The 24165-nt window shown below is 41.6% G+C and overlaps 1 protein-coding gene across 6 annotated transcripts in view; it reads left to right on the top strand.

Moving 5' to 3' along the window:
* The window catches only part of otog (otogelin), a 70275-nt gene extending 46600 nt beyond the window's left edge, over nucleotides 1-23675 (top strand). For 3 of the 6 annotated variants that reach the window (XM_044216430.1, XM_044216253.1, XM_044216698.1), the window contains 24 exons: nucleotides 1311-1428; nucleotides 1843-1922; nucleotides 2792-5607; nucleotides 5981-6158; nucleotides 6429-6580; nucleotides 6682-6771; nucleotides 6871-7057; nucleotides 7661-7881; nucleotides 8316-8454; nucleotides 9089-9271; nucleotides 9708-9917; nucleotides 10093-10197; nucleotides 10926-11030; nucleotides 11148-11249; nucleotides 11738-11836; nucleotides 12314-12354; nucleotides 12839-12914; nucleotides 13340-13518; nucleotides 14453-14557; nucleotides 15548-15667; nucleotides 17052-17097; nucleotides 17514-17585; nucleotides 19827-19906; nucleotides 21507-23675. In XM_044216430.1, coding sequence (XP_044072365.1) covers nucleotides 1311-1428; nucleotides 1843-1922; nucleotides 2792-5607; nucleotides 5981-6158; nucleotides 6429-6580; nucleotides 6682-6771; nucleotides 6871-7057; nucleotides 7661-7881; nucleotides 8316-8454; nucleotides 9089-9271; nucleotides 9708-9917; nucleotides 10093-10197; nucleotides 10926-11030; nucleotides 11148-11249; nucleotides 11738-11836; nucleotides 12314-12354; nucleotides 12839-12914; nucleotides 13340-13518; nucleotides 14453-14557; nucleotides 15548-15667; nucleotides 17052-17097; nucleotides 17514-17585; nucleotides 19827-19906; nucleotides 21507-21707 — 5705 coding nt within the window. In that variant the 3' untranslated portion in view covers nucleotides 21708-23675. Of the gene's footprint in view, nucleotides 1-1310; nucleotides 1429-1842; nucleotides 1923-2791; nucleotides 5608-5980; nucleotides 6159-6428; nucleotides 6581-6681; nucleotides 6772-6870; nucleotides 7058-7660; nucleotides 7882-8315; nucleotides 8455-9088; nucleotides 9272-9707; nucleotides 9918-10092; nucleotides 10198-10925; nucleotides 11031-11147; nucleotides 11250-11737; nucleotides 11837-12313; nucleotides 12355-12838; nucleotides 12915-13339; nucleotides 13519-14452; nucleotides 14558-15547; nucleotides 15668-17051; nucleotides 17098-17513; nucleotides 17586-17696; nucleotides 17728-19826; nucleotides 19907-21506 lie in introns of all 6 variants that reach the window. The other 3 variants (XM_044216343.1, XM_044216604.1, XM_044216521.1) reach the window with 3 other exon arrangements.
* Nucleotides 23676-24165: the final 490 nt, after the last annotated feature.

Here is a 24165-nt window from a genome sequence, read left to right as displayed (position 1 = left end):
GAAACGTCAGGAAGAGCAATAGAGGAGGGATCCCTGTCCCAGGATGGACAGACATGCAATAGATGTCGTTGGTGCAGAATAGACCAACATAATAAAATTGCAGTATGGACAATCATGATGACAAAGTTATGAATTGAACTGGGTTGTGTTCTGGGTTTATACTTTTAAGCCTCTCTCAGCCATCACTGAGGATTCAGGAAGCTTTGCTCAGGGTTCAGTTGGTCATCAGCACTTCTCTCTGGGGTCAAAGGTTAAGACTAGCGACTCCTCTGCCTGCATACTCTGCTCAGAGAGCAGCCAGGCTAATCTCTGAAGCTAAAAATACAGCAGCATTTGTTTTAGTTAATGGAAAAGGCGTAGGAGCCAATAGCAGATTGGATTTCCTGCTGACAGAAGTGAATGCTGCACACATTCAGAGCAAGAGATGAAGTCTAGACTTTAGACGGACACTAATGGCTTTCTAAGTTCATCACATTACTGCTCTGTGAACACATTTGTGGGTCATTTTTAGCCAGTCTAGATTAGTATAGTTTAGATATAGTTTCCTATACAACTTTTCCTGCAGATTGAGGCAACATCAGAGTGATTTTTATTTCTTATCAGTCTTGTACGAGCAGTTTAATTGAGACTATAAGGTGTATTTTAACACTTTTGACCCTGCTGTAACCACAGATGGGTCCATTATTACACACCCATCACTCATGTATTGTGGCAAAGCATTGTTCAAAACCGTAAAGCTTTATTTTAACTTTCAATCAAGTTCACAAAGTGACATCCAGAATATTTCCATTTTATATAATTAAAAACGTCATGAGTTTCAATATTTTAATCAAAGTAATCATGATACAACTTTAATGAAGCAGATGTGATATCGTAATGTTTGAAAAATGTCTTTTCTTTGCTAACTTTAAACCTACTGAAGAGTAAATTTAGGGGAAGTTCAGGGTTCAGTAGGTTGAGACTGTATACAGACATAATGCTCATCAAGTTATGGTACAATTTAAATCTGATCTGAAAGTGGACATTTGTTTATTTCACTGTAAATGTTTATATTCACCTATTCTATTTTATTGTATCTTTTAGATCACACGGATATCCCTCCTCAGATCTGTTTGTTTCTAAAGTTCTTTTCAGTTTTGAATCTGATATTGCTGCTGGTGTGATGCTTCTTCATTCACAACAGAAGCACAGAGCTGGACTTGTTCCTCAAAGAGTTTTATGTCTCAAAAATGTGCCTTGTTGAGCAGTTAAGGTAGAAGAGTCTTGTGACCTTGAAGTAAAAGAGTTAAGTGTGGTGTGTTTTTCATCAGGCCCCAGTCCAGACGCCCCGCCTGGTCCTCGGTGTCAGTGGAGGTACGATTCCTGCGTCATCCCCTGCTTCAAGACCTGCAGCGACCCGTCAGCTGAAGCCTGCGTCACCATCCCACAGTGAGAGCCTTTGACCTTAACACAACTCAAACTGTTTGTAGGCAGTCTCTACAGAGGGATACACAGGGCCTGTACTGACCTTTAATTAAATATCTGATGGCATCCACCTCTGATCTGATGGAGCTTCATTTACCTATTAGATCTTCAAATATGTTTTTTAAAATTTTATTTAAAGTGAGCAATGCAAAGGGCAGGGAGGATGTCGTTACAGGGTGAAAATAACAGCAAGGTCACAGAAACAGGTGAAGAGAGTACAGCTATTTATAGGAAAAGTAAATCCTTGGTTTCTAAATCTGAGTCTAACTGTGATTCTGTCGTAATCAAAGTTTTCTGTAACCTGTAAGTAGCACGAAACATGACCTTTGTTGTACAGTGGACAGGTTTTTTCATGGCTGTGTGTTGCTCTGTGTTCAGAGTGGAGGGCTGCCTTCCTGTCTGCCCCCCACACATGGTCCTGGATGAGGTCACCCGTCGGTGTGTCTATGTTGAAGACTGTAAGTATCCCCTGACTGATTTCAGTGGTGTTTTGCTTCGGATATTAACCTGATATCTTAGTCGAACAGGATGTTGTGTGGTCGGTTGGTTGGAACAGCGGTTACATTGGGAGGGCCTATTTTGAAAGTAGGTAGTAGGCAATTTAAAAAAATCTGTGATGGTGTTATTAGTTAATATCTTTACTTAAACTTACTCCTGCGCCCTAAAGTAACCACTAAAAAACACACGTTAAGGGAATTTAACACAAGAAATGGTACAATACCTTCACTGTGGTTACTGCACACTTAAAAACATAAAAAACAACTCTTTTCTTACATTGTACACTTGAAGCAGAGCGTATCACCAAGTTGCACAACTCTTCTCCAATATACTATCTGCTTGTTTAATTTTGATGGACTTATTGATGCTTATCTAGTCTTCAGCTGGCAGTGTGTCCTCAAAAATGAGAAATTTTTAAATCAGCAACATGTGAGAATATTTTCTTAATATTTAAATCTATTTAACCTTCATTTAAGCACATAAGTCCTATTGAGGTTGGACTCTGTTGCTATGGAGACCTGGCCACGATGGCAGCATAAAAAGTTTCAGATTAAACAATACAAAATCAGCCAAACAGATAAAACAGATAACAATATCAAAACCTTGAAATGAGCAAAGAACAGAAACGATGAACAATGGAGTCATCTATCATAGAATTTACAGCTGTCTTGGATTCAACCAAATCATGTAATTTACATTACTGCTAACCCAAAGTATACCTAACCCTCCATGAAATAAGACCCAAAGGAAGCTGTCTATGCTATGTCATAAACTGTATCTCTCTGTCGAGCTCAGCGCTTCTCTAACACACTTTTTTATTTGGGTTCAGGCATTAAGGTCCCAGTTGCTGTGCAGCCTGTAACACCGTCCACTGCTCAGCTGCTCAGCTCTGCAGCTGTCACTTCTGCAACCACCACAAGCACCGCTGCCTCCACCACCCCCCTCAAGACCACCATCACCACTGCTTCCTCCCCCCCTCCATACACAGGTCCTACCACTAAAATCACCACTACCACTCCTGCCGTAAGCACACAAACAACCTCGTCTAAGGCACCACCTGCCCCAGACGAGCCGACCCGTCCAGTCATCATCTCTCCTGCAGCTCCTGAACCTTCCAGAACAGCAGGACCCACATCTCCTCCAACAGCGCCCCCTGCTGTCAGGCCAGAGGTGGTGGAACCGCTGTCTACTGTCAGAGTGACTGAAGCCCCGTTGACCACTGTAACAGGTACAACAGCATCGACGACCAGAGATGTGAGCTCCACTATCAGCCCCTTCGGCCCCAGCACGTCCAGGACGAGTAGCGCTCCCTTCCCCACGGCTCTGTTCTGGCTCACCTCCTCTATCAAACCCACGGACTTCCTGCAGCCACTCATCACCACCACTGCTGCGACCCTGCAGCCATCTACCACTGCAGCACCAACCACAAGCTCTGTCGAAGGGCCAACCACCATCAGTGCCCCTCCTCCTGTTGTCTTACACCCAACCAAGGAGACCACAGAGGCTACAACACATTCAGCAGCAGTTACTCCTATTGTAACTGCTTCTAGTCCAAGACCTGCTCCAGTCTCAGAGACGTCTATAGTTACAGACAGGACTACTGTACCCAGTACTGCTACTACTGCATACACAGACACCAGCACAAAGCCTGTAACAGTGGAGCGACTTCCCCCAACAACTACACCCTTCCCTCCTGGTTTACCAAGCACAGCCTCCACAACCTCTTCACCTCTCCCGACCTCACCTCCTGTCGAAACAGGAACTCTATCTTTGCCCACAGTCACTTCAGCTAAAACCACAGAATCAATCACACCAGTTGCACCTTTCACCACCAGTAAAACAACACCGTACATAAGTCCAGAGACAACATCACAACCTGTTACCACAAAGAAGATTCTGCACACCACTTCTACTGAACTGACAACTTCTACAACAACTGCTCCTGAGTTACCAATGTCAACTCCAGTCCATGTTGCACCGACTACAACTGTACCATCTGCTCCTACCTCAGCTACTACAGACTGGAGATCAACAACAAAGAAAGTGACCATACTTGAATCCACTGTGTCTGAAATACCTGTAGCTACCACAACAACAGCTGCACCTCCACCTCTGAAGATTACAGACTCCACAACTTCTCCTGTGTCCACCTCCACAACCTATTCTGAGAGAACCTCCTGGTCTGCTGCCGTCCCAACACCAGAGAAAACCACTCAGACCACCACTTCAACACCTCCAGAGGTTCCAGAAACGTCCACCGTGTCCACAGGTCCTCCTGTCACTACAAAACCAGCTGTACTGCCAATGTCTCTTACAGAAACCACTACTGTACCACTTTTACCAACAACAGAGAGCTCCACCCATCCTGCATCTACCGTGCGGACCTCTGAGCCGTGGCGTCCCCCCCATTGGGAGACCTCCTCCACCCTGGTCTACAGCCCCACAGTGAAGACTACACCAGAGGTCACTTCTGAAACTGGCATCCACGCAGTCACTTCCACTAAAACTACTGAAGTGCCTCACCTTCCCGTAACATCAAAACTGGTTGACACCTCTGCAACATCAGCTGCTGCCACAGCCACCACTGCCAAAACTACAACGTCTTCTGAAATCTCAACCACAGAAATTGCAGCCACCACAACCAGGAAACTGGTTACACCCCCTCCTGCACCTGGTATTCCTGAGACACCTCTCACCACGGTTTCCACAAGAGCTCCACCAGGTGTTGTTACCACCACTCTCAGACCCGTCACTGTACAGCCGATTACAGAGACGACACATCCAGTGACGGGTAGAGTGGAGGTGTCAACGAGAGCTACAACCACTCCGCCTCCATCTTGGTCTCAGCTGCACACAACTACTTCCACCGCAGCTCCAAGGCCAACGACTGTCCCGGACAAAGTCACCACCCGGCTTGTGTCCACTGCAAAAACTACACCTGCTACAACCACCATCACACGGACGACCACCGTCAGAACAACACCCAGAGTTCCTGTGACAACAAGAGTTACCTCCAGAATCACGTCGACTCAGAGGTCAACCGTCAGGCCAGTCACTGCAAGGGTTACCATAGCAACAAGGCCCCCAGCAGTAACCACCAGATCAACCACTCTTGGCCCACCGACTGTCACACCAAGCCCTGGCACAACAACCACGTCAGGAGTGCCATCTACAACCATTGCAACATCTGCTGAGTTGGTCACTACAGCGAGCACGACCCAACGTGCAGACACAACCGCAGCAGCTCCCGGCCTGACCACCATAACCACTCCAGTACCTGTTCCTACTCTAACAACAGTCACGGTATCTACAGCTGTCCCCACGACAACCACCAGAGAATCAATCACATCTGAGAAAACTCTGACAACCAAAAAGACTGACATGTCACCATCCACATCCCAACCGGTGACAACTCCACCTGATACACTGATCTCCACCCAGAAGCCTGGTGTTCCCACTTCTGCTACGACTTCACTCCCAGCAGCCACCTCGGTCCAAACTACTGAGCAGGACAGAGTTGATCGTACCAGTCCAGGTGCAACGACGCCTCCTGCACCGGCGTCACCTTACACTCTATTGGAAACGACCAGACACACTGCAGAGGGGACAACATCCATAGCTGTATCACCTACAAGGATGTGCACTGTGGGTTAAGTTATTATACATCTTCATTTCACTCATATAATATGAACATGATACTAGAAGGACAAGTTCCATAATTACTTTATTTCCAATGTATATATATGTTTTACGTCCCTTTAATGTTAATTCTGACTGATTTACATTGTGCACCATATGTGTACCAAGAAAAGCCACACAAGAATATTTTGAAAGCTAGACTTCAGCTGCACCAACTGCAACTTTAATTAGACAAATACTTTTTACAATATTTTTCACAGATGTGTCCCCAAAGTCTAGAATGATTCTCCACACTTGACAAAGTTTAGGTCAGTTTTGAAAGTTTTCTTTCCTGATTACAAATATCTCTGTTTTTTTGTTGTGTGACTTCTGTGTCCAGCCTCCGTATGCAGAGATTGTCGATGAGTGCACAAAGTACATCTGCGTCAACAACCAGCTCGTCCTGTTCAACAAATCCCAGAGCTGCCCCTTCACTGCTGACCCTCCGAACTGCGGCCTGCTTGGCTTTGCCATACTGGTCAATGGAGACAAGTGCTGCCCTCAGTGGGACTGTCCATGTGAGGAAAACAGAAACATAAAAATTACACTATGTTGCATTTTTGAATTCATAATCTTGTGTCACTTAAAATCAAAGAAAACCCACTTTCAGACTCTGTCCACAGCTCCACCTTGGTAAATTTGACTGGACTAAATGATGATGACCAGTTCATGTTGTTACATTTCTCCGGACCAGTGATGTTTCCCTCAGATGTATGGCTGTGGCAGATCCTTGTCTTCTTGTCTAGCTGTTTTCAGCTTTTCATTGTCGTCTCTCCTGTGTGTTCCAGGTCGCTGCTCGATGTTTCCGGATCTGAATGTGATCACATTTGATGGGAACAGCGTTGCCATCTACAAGGCTGCCTCATACATAGTGACCCAACTGCCCAATGAGACTGTCAGCGTCCTGGTTCAGGAGTGTCCTGCTGACTCTGAGTCACCAGTGAGTTGATATCACACTTAGAGGATTCCCTTAGAGTGATTTGAATGTAAATCACTGATTTGATCATTGATTTTGACTTGATTTTCTTTTCCTTTCTCAAGCTCCTCTGGAATTTCACCAACCTGTGTCTGGTGGCGCTCAACATCACCCACAAATCCAACCACATCATCATCAACAGGCTGCAGAGGAGGGTAAGAGGCACTCTCTTCTTATCATGATTTTTACTTTGGATATTCCCTGTCACATGAGCAGCTTAAAGCTAAAAACACTGATAAAATCTGCACTTTCAGCTCTACGTCAATTCGCGGTACGCCAAGCCTCGATTCAAAAAGTTTGGCTTTGAGATCTATGACACAGGCAACATGTACCTGATCCGCAGCCCGGCTGGTCTCAAGTTGCAGTGGTACCACAGCACCGGCATGTTGGTGATCGACACCGACAGCTCCAACAACAAGCTTCCCACCATGGGCCTCTGTGGTAAGAGTAATATTACTCCTGCATTAGTTACTCTATGCACAATTTTCGTTGTGTTCTCTTTAAAATACCTGTCTTGCTTGCAGGCTGTATTAGCATTGCACACAGTTTCCTCTTACTGGGGCGATCACACAGAAACGTGATCATTTCTACAGATGTTTGCGATTGGTTCAAAAAGATCAATGAGGGGGTGCCTGGGGAGCTCACCTGGTAGAGCGCATACCATTAAGTCCTTACTGCAGAGGCCCGGGTTTGATTCGAACCCACGGCCCTGCTGCACGCCATCTCCTCTCTCTCTCCTGCCTTTTCCTGTCTTTCTCTGCAGCAAATAAAGGCAAAAAATGCCCCAAAAATAATCTTAAAACAACAACAAAAAGACCAGCGAGAACTGGAATATGGACACCAGGGTCGAGCTGATAAGCGTTGCACCATGGTGACCTTTACATCTGGGGCTTAAGAATTGACAGATGGTTGAACTTCACTGATCTTAAGCAGTTACAGCAACTACATATGGCAGCAAGATCCATTTGTCACATTTAGGGATATATATGTTATGACTGAAGTAAAGTTTGTGTTTTTGTGAACCCCATCTCACACCCACCTCAGGTTTCTGTGATGGAGACCCAACAAATGACCTGACTTTGGCTAACGGCACCACAGTGGGTGTAAGCGAGGATCCAGCCCTGTTCATCGACAGCTGGCAGGTTCCCAACACCACCAGCTACGTCAGCCACAGCCGCCGCCGCGAGCACAACTGCTCCACAAGCGACTGCTCCACCTGCCTGGTCATGCTGCAGAACCAAGCCTTCTCCCCATGCCACGCCTTTGTACGTTAACCCATCTGTGAACTCATTTCCAGGTTCCTCTGCTTACACACGAGCCAGTAGATTAGCAGTTTCTTAGCATGGTTCTGAACTAAACCCAGGCTCTGTCTGAAACCCAGAAAGGCTGCTGTTAAAGTTGTATTTCTTGGCAGAGGGAAAAGAAAAAATTAAATGCCTAAATGAAATATGAACCTGTTATCAAAATCTTACTTAATTTATCAGCACTTTTCTGCCATTATTGCTCTCTCACTTCTCTTCAGTAAAAGACGTGATTAACCAATAAATCAAAAAATGTGGATTCAAGATATAATTTTAAATAACTGGTATAACAAATATCAGAAAAATTAGATGACATATGAGGACTTCGAGCTTAACAGATAGTAATAATATTCAGTAACCTTTAATAAAAATGTATTTGATTGTTTATTTGTTTTCAGGTCCCGCCGAGCACATTCTGTGAGATTTGGGTACGAGATGCTGAGTACGTCAACAACCAGTGTGTGGCGCTGGCTGCCTACGTGGCTTCTTGCCACAAATTCAACATCTGCATTGAGTGGAGGAGTCCAGATTACTGCCGTAAGATTTCTGTCTGCCGTTAAAACATTCAAACGCTCACAGCTGCTCTTTGAGCAGGAGGGAAACACGCAGCCTTAAAAGACGAGCAGAACACAGCAAAAGCTACCAGACTGGGCGGACTGTGACTACCAGGGAGCAACTTTCTTAGGCTAGGACTATAGATTAAAACAAGTTGCCAGTGATGTATTTACACAGGCAACATTGTGGGTCCGCAACAAAAATAAAGCACTGCATTTGACTCAGCCAAAGTTGTCAAATGTTTGTGCAGCTAAATGGAATTCAGCCATGGTCAACTGTACATCTGTGCTTTTCCCACTGACATGTCAAAATGTCTTCTGAGAAAACGGTCTCTTAAAGACCCCAGTGTACTGTAATCACATACATATTGTATTTAAAAATAGCTGTAGGTGTCGATAGAGGCCGCCAGCACTTGAAGTGCCATATCACTAAATATTAAAAATGCCAAATCACGCTATCAAGGTAGAACCTGATAACAATTTAAGCAGTGTTAACGAGCCTGTGAACCCACTGTCCACCCCCACAGGTATTTAAGGTCTAAGGTCTAAAAATAAAGTAAAGTCTGAAGTAAAGTAATGTGTCTGAGGCGCTGACATGTTTGTGTCTCTTCCTGCAGCCTTCGTGTGTCCCGACACTCTGCGGTATCAGGCCTGTCTGCCGGCCTGCACGTCTCAGTCCTGCCCCAACCACGACTTCGACCCGGACCAGTGTTCAGGCCTGACTGAGGGCTGCGTGTGCCCAGAGGGAACGCTCCTCCACCGGCCGTACTCCGCCCTCTGCATCTCACCTGAAAAGTGTGGTAAGACCCCAGACCCCATACCTGTCTGTACAACAGAGCAGGAGGTCTTGAAATGGATGCCAGAACTTTTTCTCATGCCATCACAAAAAACTTGTGATGCCATGAGATTGTTTAGGGAACCTGAAAAATAGACACCTTAATTATCTGTCTTTTATCTTTTTAATGAATGCTTTTCATTTTTTTTTTTACCACACAAGTTCACAGGTACTTTGAGAAGTTGAGAGCTTGAATAGTAGAAACCACAAAACTAGTTCATCAACTAGTGTTGCAGAATCAGAAACTTATTTTGAAATTGTAGAATGACTGTTGATAATGATCTAGATAATAACACAGCCTTAGTGCCTGAAGTCTGCTTCAGTACTGTCAGCTCATTACCAATGAACTAGAATTCATGGCTGTATGTGTGCATGGTGTGTGTGTGTGTGTGTGTCTGCAGCCTGCACTGACAGCTCCGGCGTTCCTCACGCACACGGCGAGTTGTGGAAAGCCTCGAAGGATGCCTGCTGCATGTACCGCTGCGATAACGACACCATCGTTCCCGTGGAGTACAACTGCTCCAGCTTGGCTGCGCCGGTGTGCCGTCGAGCAGGGGAGGTGACCATCAGCCTGGCCGACGACACCAGCTGCTGCCCGCAGAAAGTGTGCGGTGAGGCCACGAGGGTTCCTGAGCATGCTACGTGCTTTAGTTTAAAATCTACCAGAGAACAGCACAAGCCTTATTGTTCAAATCTGAGGCTCATTACATGTCTTTTCTAAAACTATAAATTTTTTCAATAATTATTTTGGTTTATAATGTGATGATGTACTTTCTGACTCTGCAGTATGTAACCAGAGCCTGTGTGACCTGCTCCCTCCTGAGTGTAAATATGGGGAGAAGCTGGTGTCGTACTACAGACAGGACTCGTGCTGTCCGGACTACGTGTGTGGTGAGTTTCCTCTCTGATCAATAGAGTGATGGCTTCCCTTTGTTGTACTAGGGATGCACTGTATGGAAAGTTTTACCTTTTATCCAATAACATTTTCATCGCCATCTGTATCAACTGATACCAACACAGATGTTTTGTGTCTTTTTGCCACTAGTGGAGTTTACTCACTGTCACAGTGACTACTAGTGCAATATCTTAAATACACAGCTTCATTAGTAACTGTACTGAAGGCAAAAAATGGTTAAAAATAATCACCTACCAGCACCTCTAAACCTCACTAAATAACAAATGATATCTCGTGTGTTTAAAACGTACAAAAACTGAAGTGTAAAAAAACCAAAACATTTTGGTTTAATGCCGTACTATTTCTTGGCCGAGAGGAGTCATTTCCAGGAGTCTTGTTGTCACTGTGAGGCAACCAGCAGAGTCTGGCCAAGAAATTGCTCGGCACAAATATAAATAACTCGTAAAACTACAACTTTTTGTTCTTACACTTCAGTTAATGTACGATGTATACGTGTTAATAAGAGAGCTTTAGAGTTGCTGGTAGGCAGATCTTTTTACCTTTGGACAGAGCCAGGCTAGCTGTTTCGACCATTTTTTTCTCCTGGCTGTAGCTTCATATTTAGCGTACAAACTTGAGAGTGGTATCGATCTTCTCATTTAACTCTCTGCAAATACGCATATTTCCCAAAATGTGGGAACGTTTCTGTTTCTGTGTGTTACAGAATGTGATCCTGAACTCTGTGAGTCGGATGTTCCCACCTGCAGAGAGGAACAGACTCTGATCGCCACCAGAGCCGACGGCAGCTGCTGTCTCGCCCACATCTGCAGTCAGTTAAAAAATGAACCAAATTAACTTCTATCTTCTGTGGCACATTCAACCATCAGTGAATGTTTGGCAAGTCAATTCACCAGTGTGATCAATGAAGTGTGTGTGTTTTCTGCAGTGTGTTCTTCCTGTCCGGAGACACCTCCTCTCTGCCTGGACGGCGAGGTGCTGACGGTGGATGGTAATACCACGGACCGCTGCTGCCCCGCCTACCAATGTGGTCAGAGAACACACACACACACACACACACACACACACACACACACACACACACACACACACACACACACCTTTTGATTTATTTATTTCTATTATATTTTTTATATATACTGATGGATATTTGAACATTTGAAAAATAAGATTTTAAAATAGAAGAATAACAGAATTTGGGGATTACTTATATTTCTTTATTAAAGAATTGTGACCAAGATATGTACTGAGTGGGACATTTTACAGTTGAAAAATAAACTTGTCAGTTCTCTCTGGTGTACAAACTATGTAGTGGAGACACTCTTTCTAAATTACCTTAAACATATGTTTGGGATTGCTGCAATCTCTTGTAAATATGCCCATAACAATATACCTGTGATAAGGTTAAAATTGGCCGATGCTATCAGCCTGGCTGATTCATCTGTTATGCCCTAATGCATACAGCTGAAAACAGCTATGAATGCATAAATGACTGGCATGTTTTTGCTTTGTGTGCAGTGTGTGAGCCCTACAGGTGTCCTCAGCTTAGTTGTCCTGTTGGGATGTCGGTGGTGTCCGTGTCCAGTCCGAGTCGCTGCTGTCCAAACCAAACATGTGGTATGTTTCCTAAAAAACTCCCCACAACAGGAACATTTTAAAATGAATTCAAAGGCACAGTAGTCCGTAAGTCAGTATGAGATCAAAATCCACTTCAACATAAAAAGGGTTTTAAATAGGTTTAATTTTGGCTTTTTGGAGCCTGAATTTACCCTGACTTGGCACTTTCGGTTTATAATGATACATTTGTTATTGTTTGGTGTTGTTAGTGATTAGATTAGATTCAACTTTATTGTCATTACACATGTACAAGTACAAGGCAACGAAATGCAGTTTAGAAGTGCAATAAGCAAGTGCAGGATATAAACATTGTGCAGGATAAAGCAGTATTATGAAAATATTTTACAAGTGCTACTACGGACATTATATACAGATGGCATTACTATAAACAGAAGTATACTTGGGCATTGGTGTATTGTCAGCTTAAAGCCTAAGTACAGCGGAATGTGAAGATGATTCATGTTTTTTCGTTTTCAGAGTGTTCCTGTGAAACGATCTCCTCCCCAAAATGTGGCCTGGTACGTCATGATTTTTAATATTCAGTCTGTCTGTTTGGACACCTAATGATGTATTGTATAGGACTCACTGGGTCAATGAGTCACATGCACTTCTCTCGTTCTCTCGTTTTTTGGCGATGTTCCTGTTTCAGCATTAACAGAAGGCCATCATTTGCCAGAGCTTTAGGTTTCTTAAATCATTTCTAAAACCACTGAACGCACAAAAATGCTTAAAAAACTAACAAAACAAAGCTTTAATCTTAGTTCCAGAAAAGTTGACATCTTGAAGATACTACCAGACAAAAAGCAGCAAAAAACAGAATTTTCATTGCATTGTATGCAATAAACATTTTTCTTTTTTAAATGTTTTCTTTAACACTGGCTCTCTGGTGTGTTTTTAATCACATTTTCAATGCATTTTCGGTTTGTGTCAGCTGTGTGTTTTCTATGTATTTTCTGTGTACACTCAATGTGACCCCAGTTCCGTTCTCTTTGTGTTCTGCAGGGAGAAGCCGCCCAGCTGGACCGGGCCTTCCTGTCCGACCCACAAAACCAGTGTGCCTGCAAAAGATACAAGTGTGGTGAGCACTGCTGGGGAGGGTTGCTGGTTCAAATTCAAGATGGAGAAACTCAGACAAGTGAATAGACAGACTCCACATCCTGCAACAGCCACTGCACATTTTCTCCCAAAACAACAATCATAAACTTTATATGAACTTATACTTCCAAAAACGTGGAAATTGATTCACAGTTAAAAGGGGAAAAACACAAAAAAATAAGAATAGGCTAAACGCAGGCATACGTCACAGAGAGGGTAACAAGAAGCACATAAGGGAATAACAAAAGGCATTGAAAACAAAATGTAAAACGTTTTAATTAAACAAGATGTTGATTGAATTTTGCCAGTTTCCAAAAACTTTAAAGTCCATCAGAAAAGTGCAGAAACTGTGACCTTGTACACTATGACCTCTGACCTCTGTGTGTGTGTGTGTGTGTGTGTGTTCAGTGCGCGAGGCGGTGTGTGTGTTCGGTGAGCGAGGCGTGCTGCGGCCGGGTCAGACCCTGGTGGAGCACGACGACGCCGGCTTGTGTCACAGCAGGCAGTGCAGCCGCAGCCTCGACCCGGCGAGCGGCTTCCACCTGCTCCGCACCAGCAGCATCAACTGCTCCACCCACTGTCAACCAGTAAGACCACAACACCCAGTACACCCAAACAGGGACCACAAAGTCTACTGAAGTGCTTCAACTCTGTGGCTTTTCTTTTTCCTGTACTTGTTCCTCATCTTGATCTTGAACTGATTCATCCTCTTCTTCTTTTCCTCCTTCTTTCTTTTCTGTTTCCATAAAAATATCTGAAAAGAGCCACAGAAGCCAAACCTCCCAGATACGCAGGTAAAATCTCACCGAGATAAAGATTTTACCATTCAGCCAGAGGGTGATGCATGATTGGTTATCTCAAGTAGAGCTGAAACCATTAGGCAGTTTGCCAATTAGTTGATTGACATAAAGTTAATCGACAACCATTTTGATAATCGATTCATCATTTAAGTCATTTTTCAGGCAAAAGTGTCACAAATTCACTGGTTCAGACTTCTTAAATGGGAATATTTGCTGGTTTTCTTGGTCCTCTAAGAGAGTTAACTGAATATCTTTGAGCTTTGGACTGTTGGTCGGACAAACCAAGACATTTGAAGACGTCACCTTCAGCTCTGTGAAACTGTGATTTACATTAGCGTTTTCTTTTGCTCTTTTGTGACATTTTCTAAACCAAAGATTTAATTAATTGATACTTTAAATACTTTTTAGTTGCAGCCTTAATCTCAAGCAAAACTCTTCAAAATGAATCTACAGTCTTTTCATTTTGTTTCTCTAAATACATGCTCCACAACATTCAGATAATTTACTCCTAGTCAAACTGATGTCACAATCAGTCTACATCTGTGACTCTGAACAAACATACGAGCAACTAGCACTCATACGAGTAGAAACAAACACATATCTAATTTGAGTAAACATATACATCTTTTCTTCTTTTCTTGCTGAAAAAATTCCGCCTTTTTCTAATTTTAGATTTTTTCGTCGTTTCACAAAACTAATCTTGAATGTTTGTATGTTTCAGAATCAGATCTACGTCCCTCCGAAGGACCAGTCGACGTGCTGCGGTGTCTGTAAGAATATTTCCTGCCTCTACGAACATGAGAATGGGACAACAGTTCTCTATAAGGTAGGAAGTCGACTAATTGTACATTAATTATATATTAACAGTTTTCCTGAATATTTTCCACGTCTCATATAACCTGTAGTTTCAACCGAGCTACTGAACCAAAGTGAGTAGTACAAAGAACATTTTGAAGTCATTCAAGAAATTATTTTGACAAAAGAAAAATCGAGAAAAACTAAACAGGTCCACTTACTGCGTTAGCTTTTTCAGGAACTTTCGATCGCATCTCACAGTCTTCATCAGCAGATAGTTTGCTCAGTTGTTATCTGTTGATGAAGACCATGAGATGCGATTGAAATCTGCAGTAAAAAACTAGTAAGAGTTAAGATTTTTTCTTTTCATGGTCAAGAATGAACTGATAGTGAGAATAAAAATGCTAATAATAATGGTTTGTAGGGTCCATTGTAGAAATGGGACTGAATTTGGCAACTTTAATTTGATTGAATTCTTTTGACTTGGTTGGGAGTGTTTTTGTTTGTTAGCTTGTTTGTTTTGTTTTTGTGGAAACAATAAAGAATAAGATGGCAGACTGAACTTTTATTGTCAAGAAATCTGCTGAATCATAACAATGTGACATTATTCGTTATATGTCAAATATATAACATATTCCAATACAATATTGATTCATTTGTAATATTTTCTCAATTTAATTTTTAAATTTATCATTAATTACTATTAGATGAATGATGATTATATGACTACACAATAGTTTTTAGACTCCAGTTAACGCACATTTTGGGTATTTTGTAAACAATAACATGGATGTATTATTTGATCTTGAATTAAAAAAGTAATCTCAGGTTTGTTAATTGGCGTTTCAATCTAAATGGCGTACTGTCGTTAGCATTAACAATGATCTTGGCTAAACAAGTCTCACCGTGGTTTCAGTCTTTGTTGGTGTAACTTAGCCTGAGTCAGATTAGTGATCAGAGCTACTCCGCAGCTATTGTAGTACAGCGGTTGATGTTGTTGATGCTGTCGCTGTGTTTTCAGCCGGGGAAGTCCTGGGTGTCAAACTGCATGAAGTTCGACTGCACAGACACTCTGTCCGGACCCACGCTCATCTCCTACTCCTTCAGCTGCCCACCATTCAACGAAACAGAGTGTATGAAGGTCAGCATGCAGCACACACACACACACACACACACACACACACACACACACACACACACACACACACACAGAGCATTCAACCATGTTTCATCTTGACCAGAGTCACACATCTTATAATTGATTCTTAAAGAACTTCAATCATCATTCTCTTTCATGGTTTGATGGATACTAACATGCACATGGCAAATAAAAAAAGCTAATTGCTAAATGATACTGTTTCTGTTTCATAATGGTGTTGCTTAATATTGTCATTATATAGACGATACAAACACTGAGTGTAGAGTTTATTAATTACTCTTTTCCTGCAGCTTTTACATATAACGCTGCAGGTTGGTTGGATCACCCCAAAATCTATCACATACGTCTACATGTTATTAGACTGGATTTGTTATTTATTGAATAATATAATTTTTTTAAAATGACACTTTTCAGAGAGAGGAAGAAGTATGATTTTATGCAGTTCACAGGACCTTTCAGTTGTTTTTGAATGGTCTAAAACAGTGGTTCTCAAAGTTCTCAGAGCATCTTGAAAGAATATGATTCATCAAGAAACAATAACCACATGCGTGTGCTCTGATGCTGGCAAAGAAATCAGGATTCAGGTTTGCAAGTTGTGAGAGGGAAGAAAAGATAAATAGGTGATTTTTCAGTCATATCTGAAATATGACGAGGCCTTTCTTGCTCTGGAGTTCTCTGTCAATTCAAAACTTGAATTTTTCATTTGCACGTTAATTTGTTGTTGGTTCATAAAAATTCTAATCGAAACGAGGGCATCACAGGAAAAGTTTGCAAACCACTGATCTAAAAGCTTTTTCAAGCAATAAATCCAGAATACCCAAAATAGTTTTTCAGGACAACAGTATGACATATTCATGTTTGCACAAAATACCAGCCATCAGGGACTTCAACCAAAGATTATCAACCCTCAAAAAATATTGGCCAAATTCCAGTGGTGGAAAGTACATTTACTCAAGTACTGTACTTAAGTACAATTCTGAATACTTTATATTTACTTTTAAAACTCTATGATGAGCATATAAAATACAACGCATTGTTAAACAGCAAATTAAACCACCCAACAATATAAAAAATGAATAAAATTAACTTTACTGCAGTCAGCTACAATATTAAACAGACAGAGCCCATTACTTTTAAACTGAAAGTACATTTTCTCGATAATACTTACGCACTTTTACTTAAGTAAGATTTTGAATGCAGGAGTTTTACTTGAAACAGTATTTTAAATTGTGGTATTGCTACTTAAGTAAAAGATCTTAATACTTCCTCCTTTGCAGCCAAACTCTGATGCAAAGTCAAAGGGTTTCACCCAAAATTTCTTTATTCCTATGTTTATCCTAACATTTTGACTCTTATCTGCACTCAGATCGGTGGAACTGTCGTAAGTTACATGGACGGATGCTGCAAGACATGTGAGTATCTGATCTGAGCGTAGCAGCAGTTCTGTAGTTAGTGTAGAGCTGTAGGCTGCAGCTGACACTGAAGAGCACCTTCACCTGCCGCTCAACATGTTTCCAACATGTTTCCAACATGTTTGCCCTTCAGTTTGTCCGTTTCAGTCCAAAATCTTCAACCTCATTGTCTGAATTGGCTCATGTCTGGATCCCAGCGGTTGTTTTCCATTACATTTGTCTGCTGTTTATTCAGATTAGAGAGATCTGTCAGTGTGCTTTTCAGTGAATTCAGTCTTGTGAGTAAAAATGGCAACAGATAACACTTTCAAAGTGCCAAATGATAGAAGTAGCTGTCACTGAAAAGCATCTGATCACATGCAAGTGGGTTTGTGGTTTATGTGCTGCAGCTTACCATCATGTACCAATCCCACCAGGTACTGGATCCCCTCTGTTCCCTTTCCCCGTTAGCCCCTTGACTCCCACAGTTAACACAAACTGTGAACGAGGTACCAAAACAACAAGGCTTGTCAGTGCCATTGTTGATATTCAACAATGTACTCCCTCCAAAAAACATTATGATGAAACACAGTCTGACTGCAACCTACTCCCCTCTTCAGAACAGTCCTCTCAACTGCTGTCTCATTACAGGTCAGTAGAAATTACATGCAACAAAGCCAAAACATGCTACCAAAATCAAATATATATATTTGTAAGAATTGTGGTGCAGGTGTTGCATTCTCCTCGCTTCATGAATCTGTTAAATTTGAGTTTTGCTTGTGAGTTCCCTTTTTTGTAAGATTTTATCTTTAAAAAGATGTTGTAAGATGTGTTTTTACACCTTAAATGGAGGCGGGGACACAATCCTTTTGTAGACCAAAAATGATATCACACTTGAGAGGACAGTAACAAGTATTTACCCCCGCCCCTCCCTGTGGATCACGTACATGTACATGACAGCTAAACTCTTTCCCCATTTAGCACTGTCTGGGCAGTGCATTGTTGATTGCCAACAATGTACTGTTGGTAGTGGCCCAGTAGTCGGGCTTAGACGTCTGCATGTGTCACTAGATTCTGATGTGGGTTGGTGTTGGGGGTCTTTTCACTGAATATGTAGCTGCTGTAGAAGATCTGCATGCTGCTGCACCACCAAGGGGAGCTGTGTGGAAAACTGAAGCTGCTATGTGAGGCATTTTACCAACAAACAGTCACTCTCTGTATTTATAGTAACACTTGGATAATAGAGTAGTGAAGTGGGAGGAGTTATTTGTCCATAGACAGTGGTAGGTGACTCAAGGCTTGGATGGACGTGTAAACTCTCATGGTTGAATCATCAGTACAAAAGATGAACAACTGTGTTATAAAATATCTGGGTCAAATGTACAAGCCTGTGGACATAAACACTCTCAAGGAGCATGTCAAAACATCAATTCTCAAGCTTAAAATTCTGTTTTTTCATATTGGTGGAATGAAGCTAAAGATTGCACTTTGTAGAAATGTGATAAAACATTCAGTAGTTTAAACAAATTCACTTGGATTCTGGGTCAATATTAGAAGAATTCTGCAACTATGATGCTGTGTTTTGTTTTCAATTGCACAAACAAAGTGTGCTGCCTTTGCTGCAGCTCCAGGGCCTGGTTCACCAAATATGCAAAATACAAGCTGTGCTTTGCAACACAGGATAATTTCCTCTTGCTTATTTTGACACATTTCACCGATTTCAAAACAAACAGCATACATGTAACCCGTGGATTAGCATGTGAGAGCTCTATAGGACTTGCAAATTTATATGCAATTTCTGAGCGACAATGAGTGCTCACAAATTGGTCTATGAGGCTGATGGGTACCGTAGTATTTAGAGCCAGGTATCTTACCAAATTCAACTTGTACATGTAACTAACTGATTGCCATAACATAACCAAAATTATACTTTTCAAATGTTTATGATGAATTATGTGATGATTTACTCCCACATTTCTATATTCTCACCACCCAAATGTTTTTTGTAACCAGATTAGGACCTTCTATCGTAGGCACAATGAAGAAAAATAAGTAAAATTGTACCCATGGTTGAGAAAGAACTGAAAAAGATTGCTGGTTTCCATATTATTAACAAGTTATGCTAACTTTAGTTAAATAATTTTAGTTTACTCATCATGTACAAATTGTATTAAGCAGGAAATTAAAAGGACTGATATGTGGTGTTAATGTGGAAAAAGACTAAATGCCACACACAGCAGCCTTATGTTTATGCTCAGGTTTTTTTATGCCAAATGGTACAAAGTTTGACAAAGCATGATTACGGAAACTTTCTTTTTGTTTCATTCATTCATTTACTCATTTTTAAAGATTAAAATGTTTTAGAAGATTAGTTTGAAGTCATTTTGTGTACATGATAAATGCATGAAGGATCCCATCTCCTTATATATATTTTTGTGAATATTTTTGTTTTGTCTCATTTGGAAGAACCTTTATTTGTCCTCGCTCATTTCCTCATTTGTTGCTTTCTAACTGTAAAGCTTTTATAAATGATTTCTGGGCTCCTTCATTCTAACTCATCCATCCACTAAAACAGCTTGACAGCTTGCACATGACCTGCAGCCACTGTGCTTCCCAGGACTCTTTCTTCTCCGACATCCTCCTCTTCCTGCTGTTTGCTGCGTCTCTACATGCAGCAGGTCAGATGTTTTGTTTTGGATATCTCATGTTAACTTTGTTTCAACTGATTTGGTTTGTTGTCGCGTGAACAGGCAAAGAAGACGGGAAGTCGTGTCAGAAGGTGACAGTGAGGATGACGATCAGGAAGAACGACTGTCGCAGCAACAGGCCGGTATGTTTTGTGTCTGTTGTGATGTGATACTGGTGCTGTTTGAGGCACCTGAACTTTTTGATGAATTCTGAGCTGAACATGCAGAAATTGCTAAAATCTGATGTTGTGGTTCAATACAAGTGTGACTGGGCTTTTTAATTTCCATGGCTCCTTGAAACATTATTTTTCTACCTGGATCATAGTTTTTTTCTCTTTTCTATCCATTTTCATAACATTTCATTCTGTCAAGAGGGTGTGTACAAGGCAGCAAGGAAAAGGACCCAAATGCAGACAACGGTGCAGACAGGAACAGTTTAGTGATTTATTGGTAAAATGATGAAACATAAGCTTACAAGTAAAGGCAGTAAGTCCAAACAGAAGTAGCCAAAACGCCACAGGTTAACAGGAACTGGGCAGGTAAAAGGTACAGGTAGGCAGGATTCAGGTTCAAGAGGCTGGAAAGAAAAGGCACAAAGCAACAGTGATAATCTGGCCAAGAGCAGGTGGAGATGGCTGGTATAAATACTTTGGGGGTAATTGTTGAATGAGGAACAGGTGAGCAGGTGGCTGTAGGAGTCAGGTGACTGGGACCGGTGGGAAGGTCTGAGGGCATCTGGTGGATAATCGCAAGTCTGGAAAGCTCTTAAGAAATGCATTGGTCTGAGGGAAGTGAGGCGTGGCTGGAGTCAGGAACAGAGGGGCAGCTGGCGTGAAACATTCAACTCCTCCACTGCTAAGATAGGGGATTATGGGAAGTCTCTTCTTCTTTCTTTTCAACAAGTCCACAGTAACCTAAAGTGCAACACACCTTCGCCATATCGTGGAGCATTGTGTCGTGTGATGCCTATAAGGATGTCAGTTGCTGTGTCACCAAACCGTCATACTGACAGAAAGTAGCCAAGATTATAAAATTGCTGCTTTTCTGGTGAGTTGACACAGTTTGGCACTGGAAAATAACAGATGACATGCATCAACCTGTGATGACAGGCATCAGAATGCTGCTGATGTGTGGGCTTACGCAGAGAACGATGGATACGTGTGTTTTTACAAAAGTCATATGTGTTGTCCTTGATATTCACGTCATTCACTACATGCACTATCATTGAATTACTGAACAAGAGATATGGGAGGAGATTCAGAGGTCTGGAATGAGGGAATTGAATGAACATGAACATGACCTCACCAAAAGAGTTGACTATTTATAATATCACAGGTACAGAAAGTTACTCAGGGAGAGCAGTATATCATCTGCATACACACTTAACTTAAAATTATACCAATGAAGATACACATTTTCAGTATGTCCCTTAGCACCAATAGGATAAACTAAAGGTTCAGTTGACAGAATAAACAGTAAGGAAGCTCTGCCTCACACCACGTTTGTAGGATAAAGGAGCAGAGTTTTAGATTTAACTTAACTATGTATAAGTTAAACATAGTATGTAGTAGAAAAGCAGACATTCAACAAACAGCAGATTAAAAAACAATAAAAAGCAGAGACTTCAAAATGATAATGTTGATGTTGACTCTTTTTTAAATAGAATCACCTCGACTTTAATCGAGTTCGCTGGTTCTTTTTGCAGCCCTGCTACCTTCTGTGCTGACTCTCTGTGTCCTGCAGGTGAACATCGTATCATGTGACGGGAAGTGTCCATCCGCCAGCATCTACAACTACAACATCAACACGTACGCTCGTTTCTGCAAGTGCTGCAGGGAGACAGGGCTGCAGCGGCGCTCCGTGCAGCTCTACTGCAGTGGCAACGCAACCTGGGTCAGCTACACCATCCAGGAGCCCACCGACTGCTCCTGCCAGTGGTCCTAAATATACACACACACACACACACACACACACACACACACACACACACACACACACACACACACACACGGTGTTCAGATCTACATCCTCTAAAACCACAAGACATAAAAGAAGGGGAAGAAGAAACCTCAGCCATGTTGTTTTAGGATGGTGGATAGTGGAATACTGAGCTGTGATTGGCAGGACTGCATCACTGCATGACTTCCAGTTAGTTGTCCTGGTGCCTCTGCTGGCAGGGAGGCAGTACTGCACAGCAGCTGAGCGGGTTGTATTAAACTATAGGGCACTGAAGGTGACCTTTGACCTCTGATATTTACCATATCAGGAAAGCAAAAAAAGCATCTCAAAAAAGACAAGTGTGGCCTTGTTATGAGTTTTGTTTGTCATTTATGATTTGACATTTTTTATTAAAAGTAAATGTGTTAATAATTGTCATAGTATTAAAAGTTTTTCAGTGTATCATTTTAACATCAGTACATCATCTTGTTGATATCATGTCTTAAAGGATAGGTTATGGACATTGAAAATATTTCTGCTTGCTGTAATCCTCCTTTTCATACTGGACATTAAAAAATGGCCTAATGTGCATTCCATGTAAGTGATGGGGGACAGAATCCATAGTCCTCGTTCTGTGCAAATTCAACACATCAACAATTCAACACAAATAAAACCATTTTCTGATTTTACACCGCTGTGGTGAAGGTTTAGTTAGGTTTAGGCACAAAAAAACATCTCGGTTAGGGTATGTTCATGAATTGTCACATATACTCTCTTGATAATCTGTTAAACACCTACAGACAACAGTGAAAAAGTTGAAATGTTACAAATACTCTATAAACTAGCTGTAGGAAAAATTAAACTATCCTTTAACACAAGCCTAATGTATGAGAGCAGGGTGGAGCTGTCATCAGAAACTCTGTTTTGAACTCTTCCTGTTTTGTGTCATAACTCCTGCAGATTTCTTGCCTACTACGTGAAATACAAATCAGAGGCCGTGTATTGGAGTTGTTTCATGTCTCTAAATACAGTTCTGATAATAACTAATTGTTATCAATGATGATGATACAATGATACGTGAACACATTTAAAAACACTCTACAAAGATCTAAAACTTCCTGCTTTATCGCACTGCTGCACTGCCACCTCCCTGCCAGCCTGCAGAGAAAAGGAAATGTTCAGCAAAGGAAAAAGCAAGTTGATATTTTGTGTTTGAGTGGGAACTCGTTTCTCTGCTCGTCTTCTCAGAGCGCCTCTGTGCTGCCATGGCTGAAAAGTAAAATGTTTTAAAATATATTTTAAAAAGTTTTTAAAAAGAGGTTGTGATACAGACAATCAGCAAACGAGCCCTTAGGTGTGATTGCAAACACCTTCTCGGCTCGGTTCAGTCCATCATCATCATCATCGTCATCATCATCCTTTGGAGAGTCATATGTTACCCAGAATCCATCATGTTGTGCCTTGTTTTTGTAAATAGCTCAAGTTTCCTAACTTTTTCAAATAATTTGCAATATCAAATTCTTAGATATTTCACTTTTAGAAAGACAGTAATAAACTGTATATTCAATGATGTGACATATACTTTATATAATCAACACTAGTGAGGTGTTTTAACTGATTTAAATCCAGCTGTATGTGGAGCACTTTATTTATTTATTGGAGTTTGATAGAGCACAGCCGTTCTGATTTTGTGGAAGACAACACGAAGAGAAGAGAAGCATTCGGCCCAACTGGAGAACAAACAAATCGAACAGGATCCAAAACTTGATTTGGTTTCTTTCCTGATTACAGAATACTGTGAGGGCAAAGAAAATATTGGTGGTGCGTTATAGATCCATGTTTCTCTGTGGACTAAATTCTTAATGTGTTTGTTCATATCAGAAAGACCCACCTGGATAGTCGAGTTAAAGAGGATTTGTATCATACAAATGTACATTTGCATTTTCAATAAATATTTCCTTTGGAAAAGCTAAACATTGTTTGCTCTCTTTATTAGATAACAGGACAGTGTGCAGTAGAGGTGATGTTACTTCTGTTATTGTTATACTGTCTGTTAGGTTAATTATTGGGCTCACATTTTAACACACTGTATTAAGGGCTAATGCTAGCAGCACTGACGGTCGACTTTGTTGGACTGAGAGAGAGCCTACACCTGTTTGCCTAGTTGTCTTTTGCTGGGAACTGTTAATCCGACGACCTCTGTTTGTTTCCTTCTTGGACCAACCACAAAACTTTAACGAGATCGCTTTGACGAACGCCGTATGGGCCGGCCGATAGCGTGGATGCTGCTTGAGCTCGCAAAAAATAAATCAGATGAAATACTTACTTTGAAACTTAGGTATCATGGATTTATTTTATTTAGTATATTTTTACATGAGAAGGGAAAAAAATCTGGTATCTGTGGCTGTCGCAGGCCTGTAATAAGCCCATCCAATGACTGGCGGGCCTACCTGCCTACCTGCGC

The sequence above is a fragment of the Siniperca chuatsi genome, linkage group LG1, assembly GCF_020085105.1.
Source record: "Siniperca chuatsi isolate FFG_IHB_CAS linkage group LG1, ASM2008510v1, whole genome shotgun sequence".
NCBI lineage: Eukaryota > Metazoa > Chordata > Actinopteri > Centrarchiformes > Sinipercidae > Siniperca > Siniperca chuatsi.
Note: the sequence above shows the minus strand (reverse complement) of the source record. Positions and strands in the feature narration are given on the sequence as shown.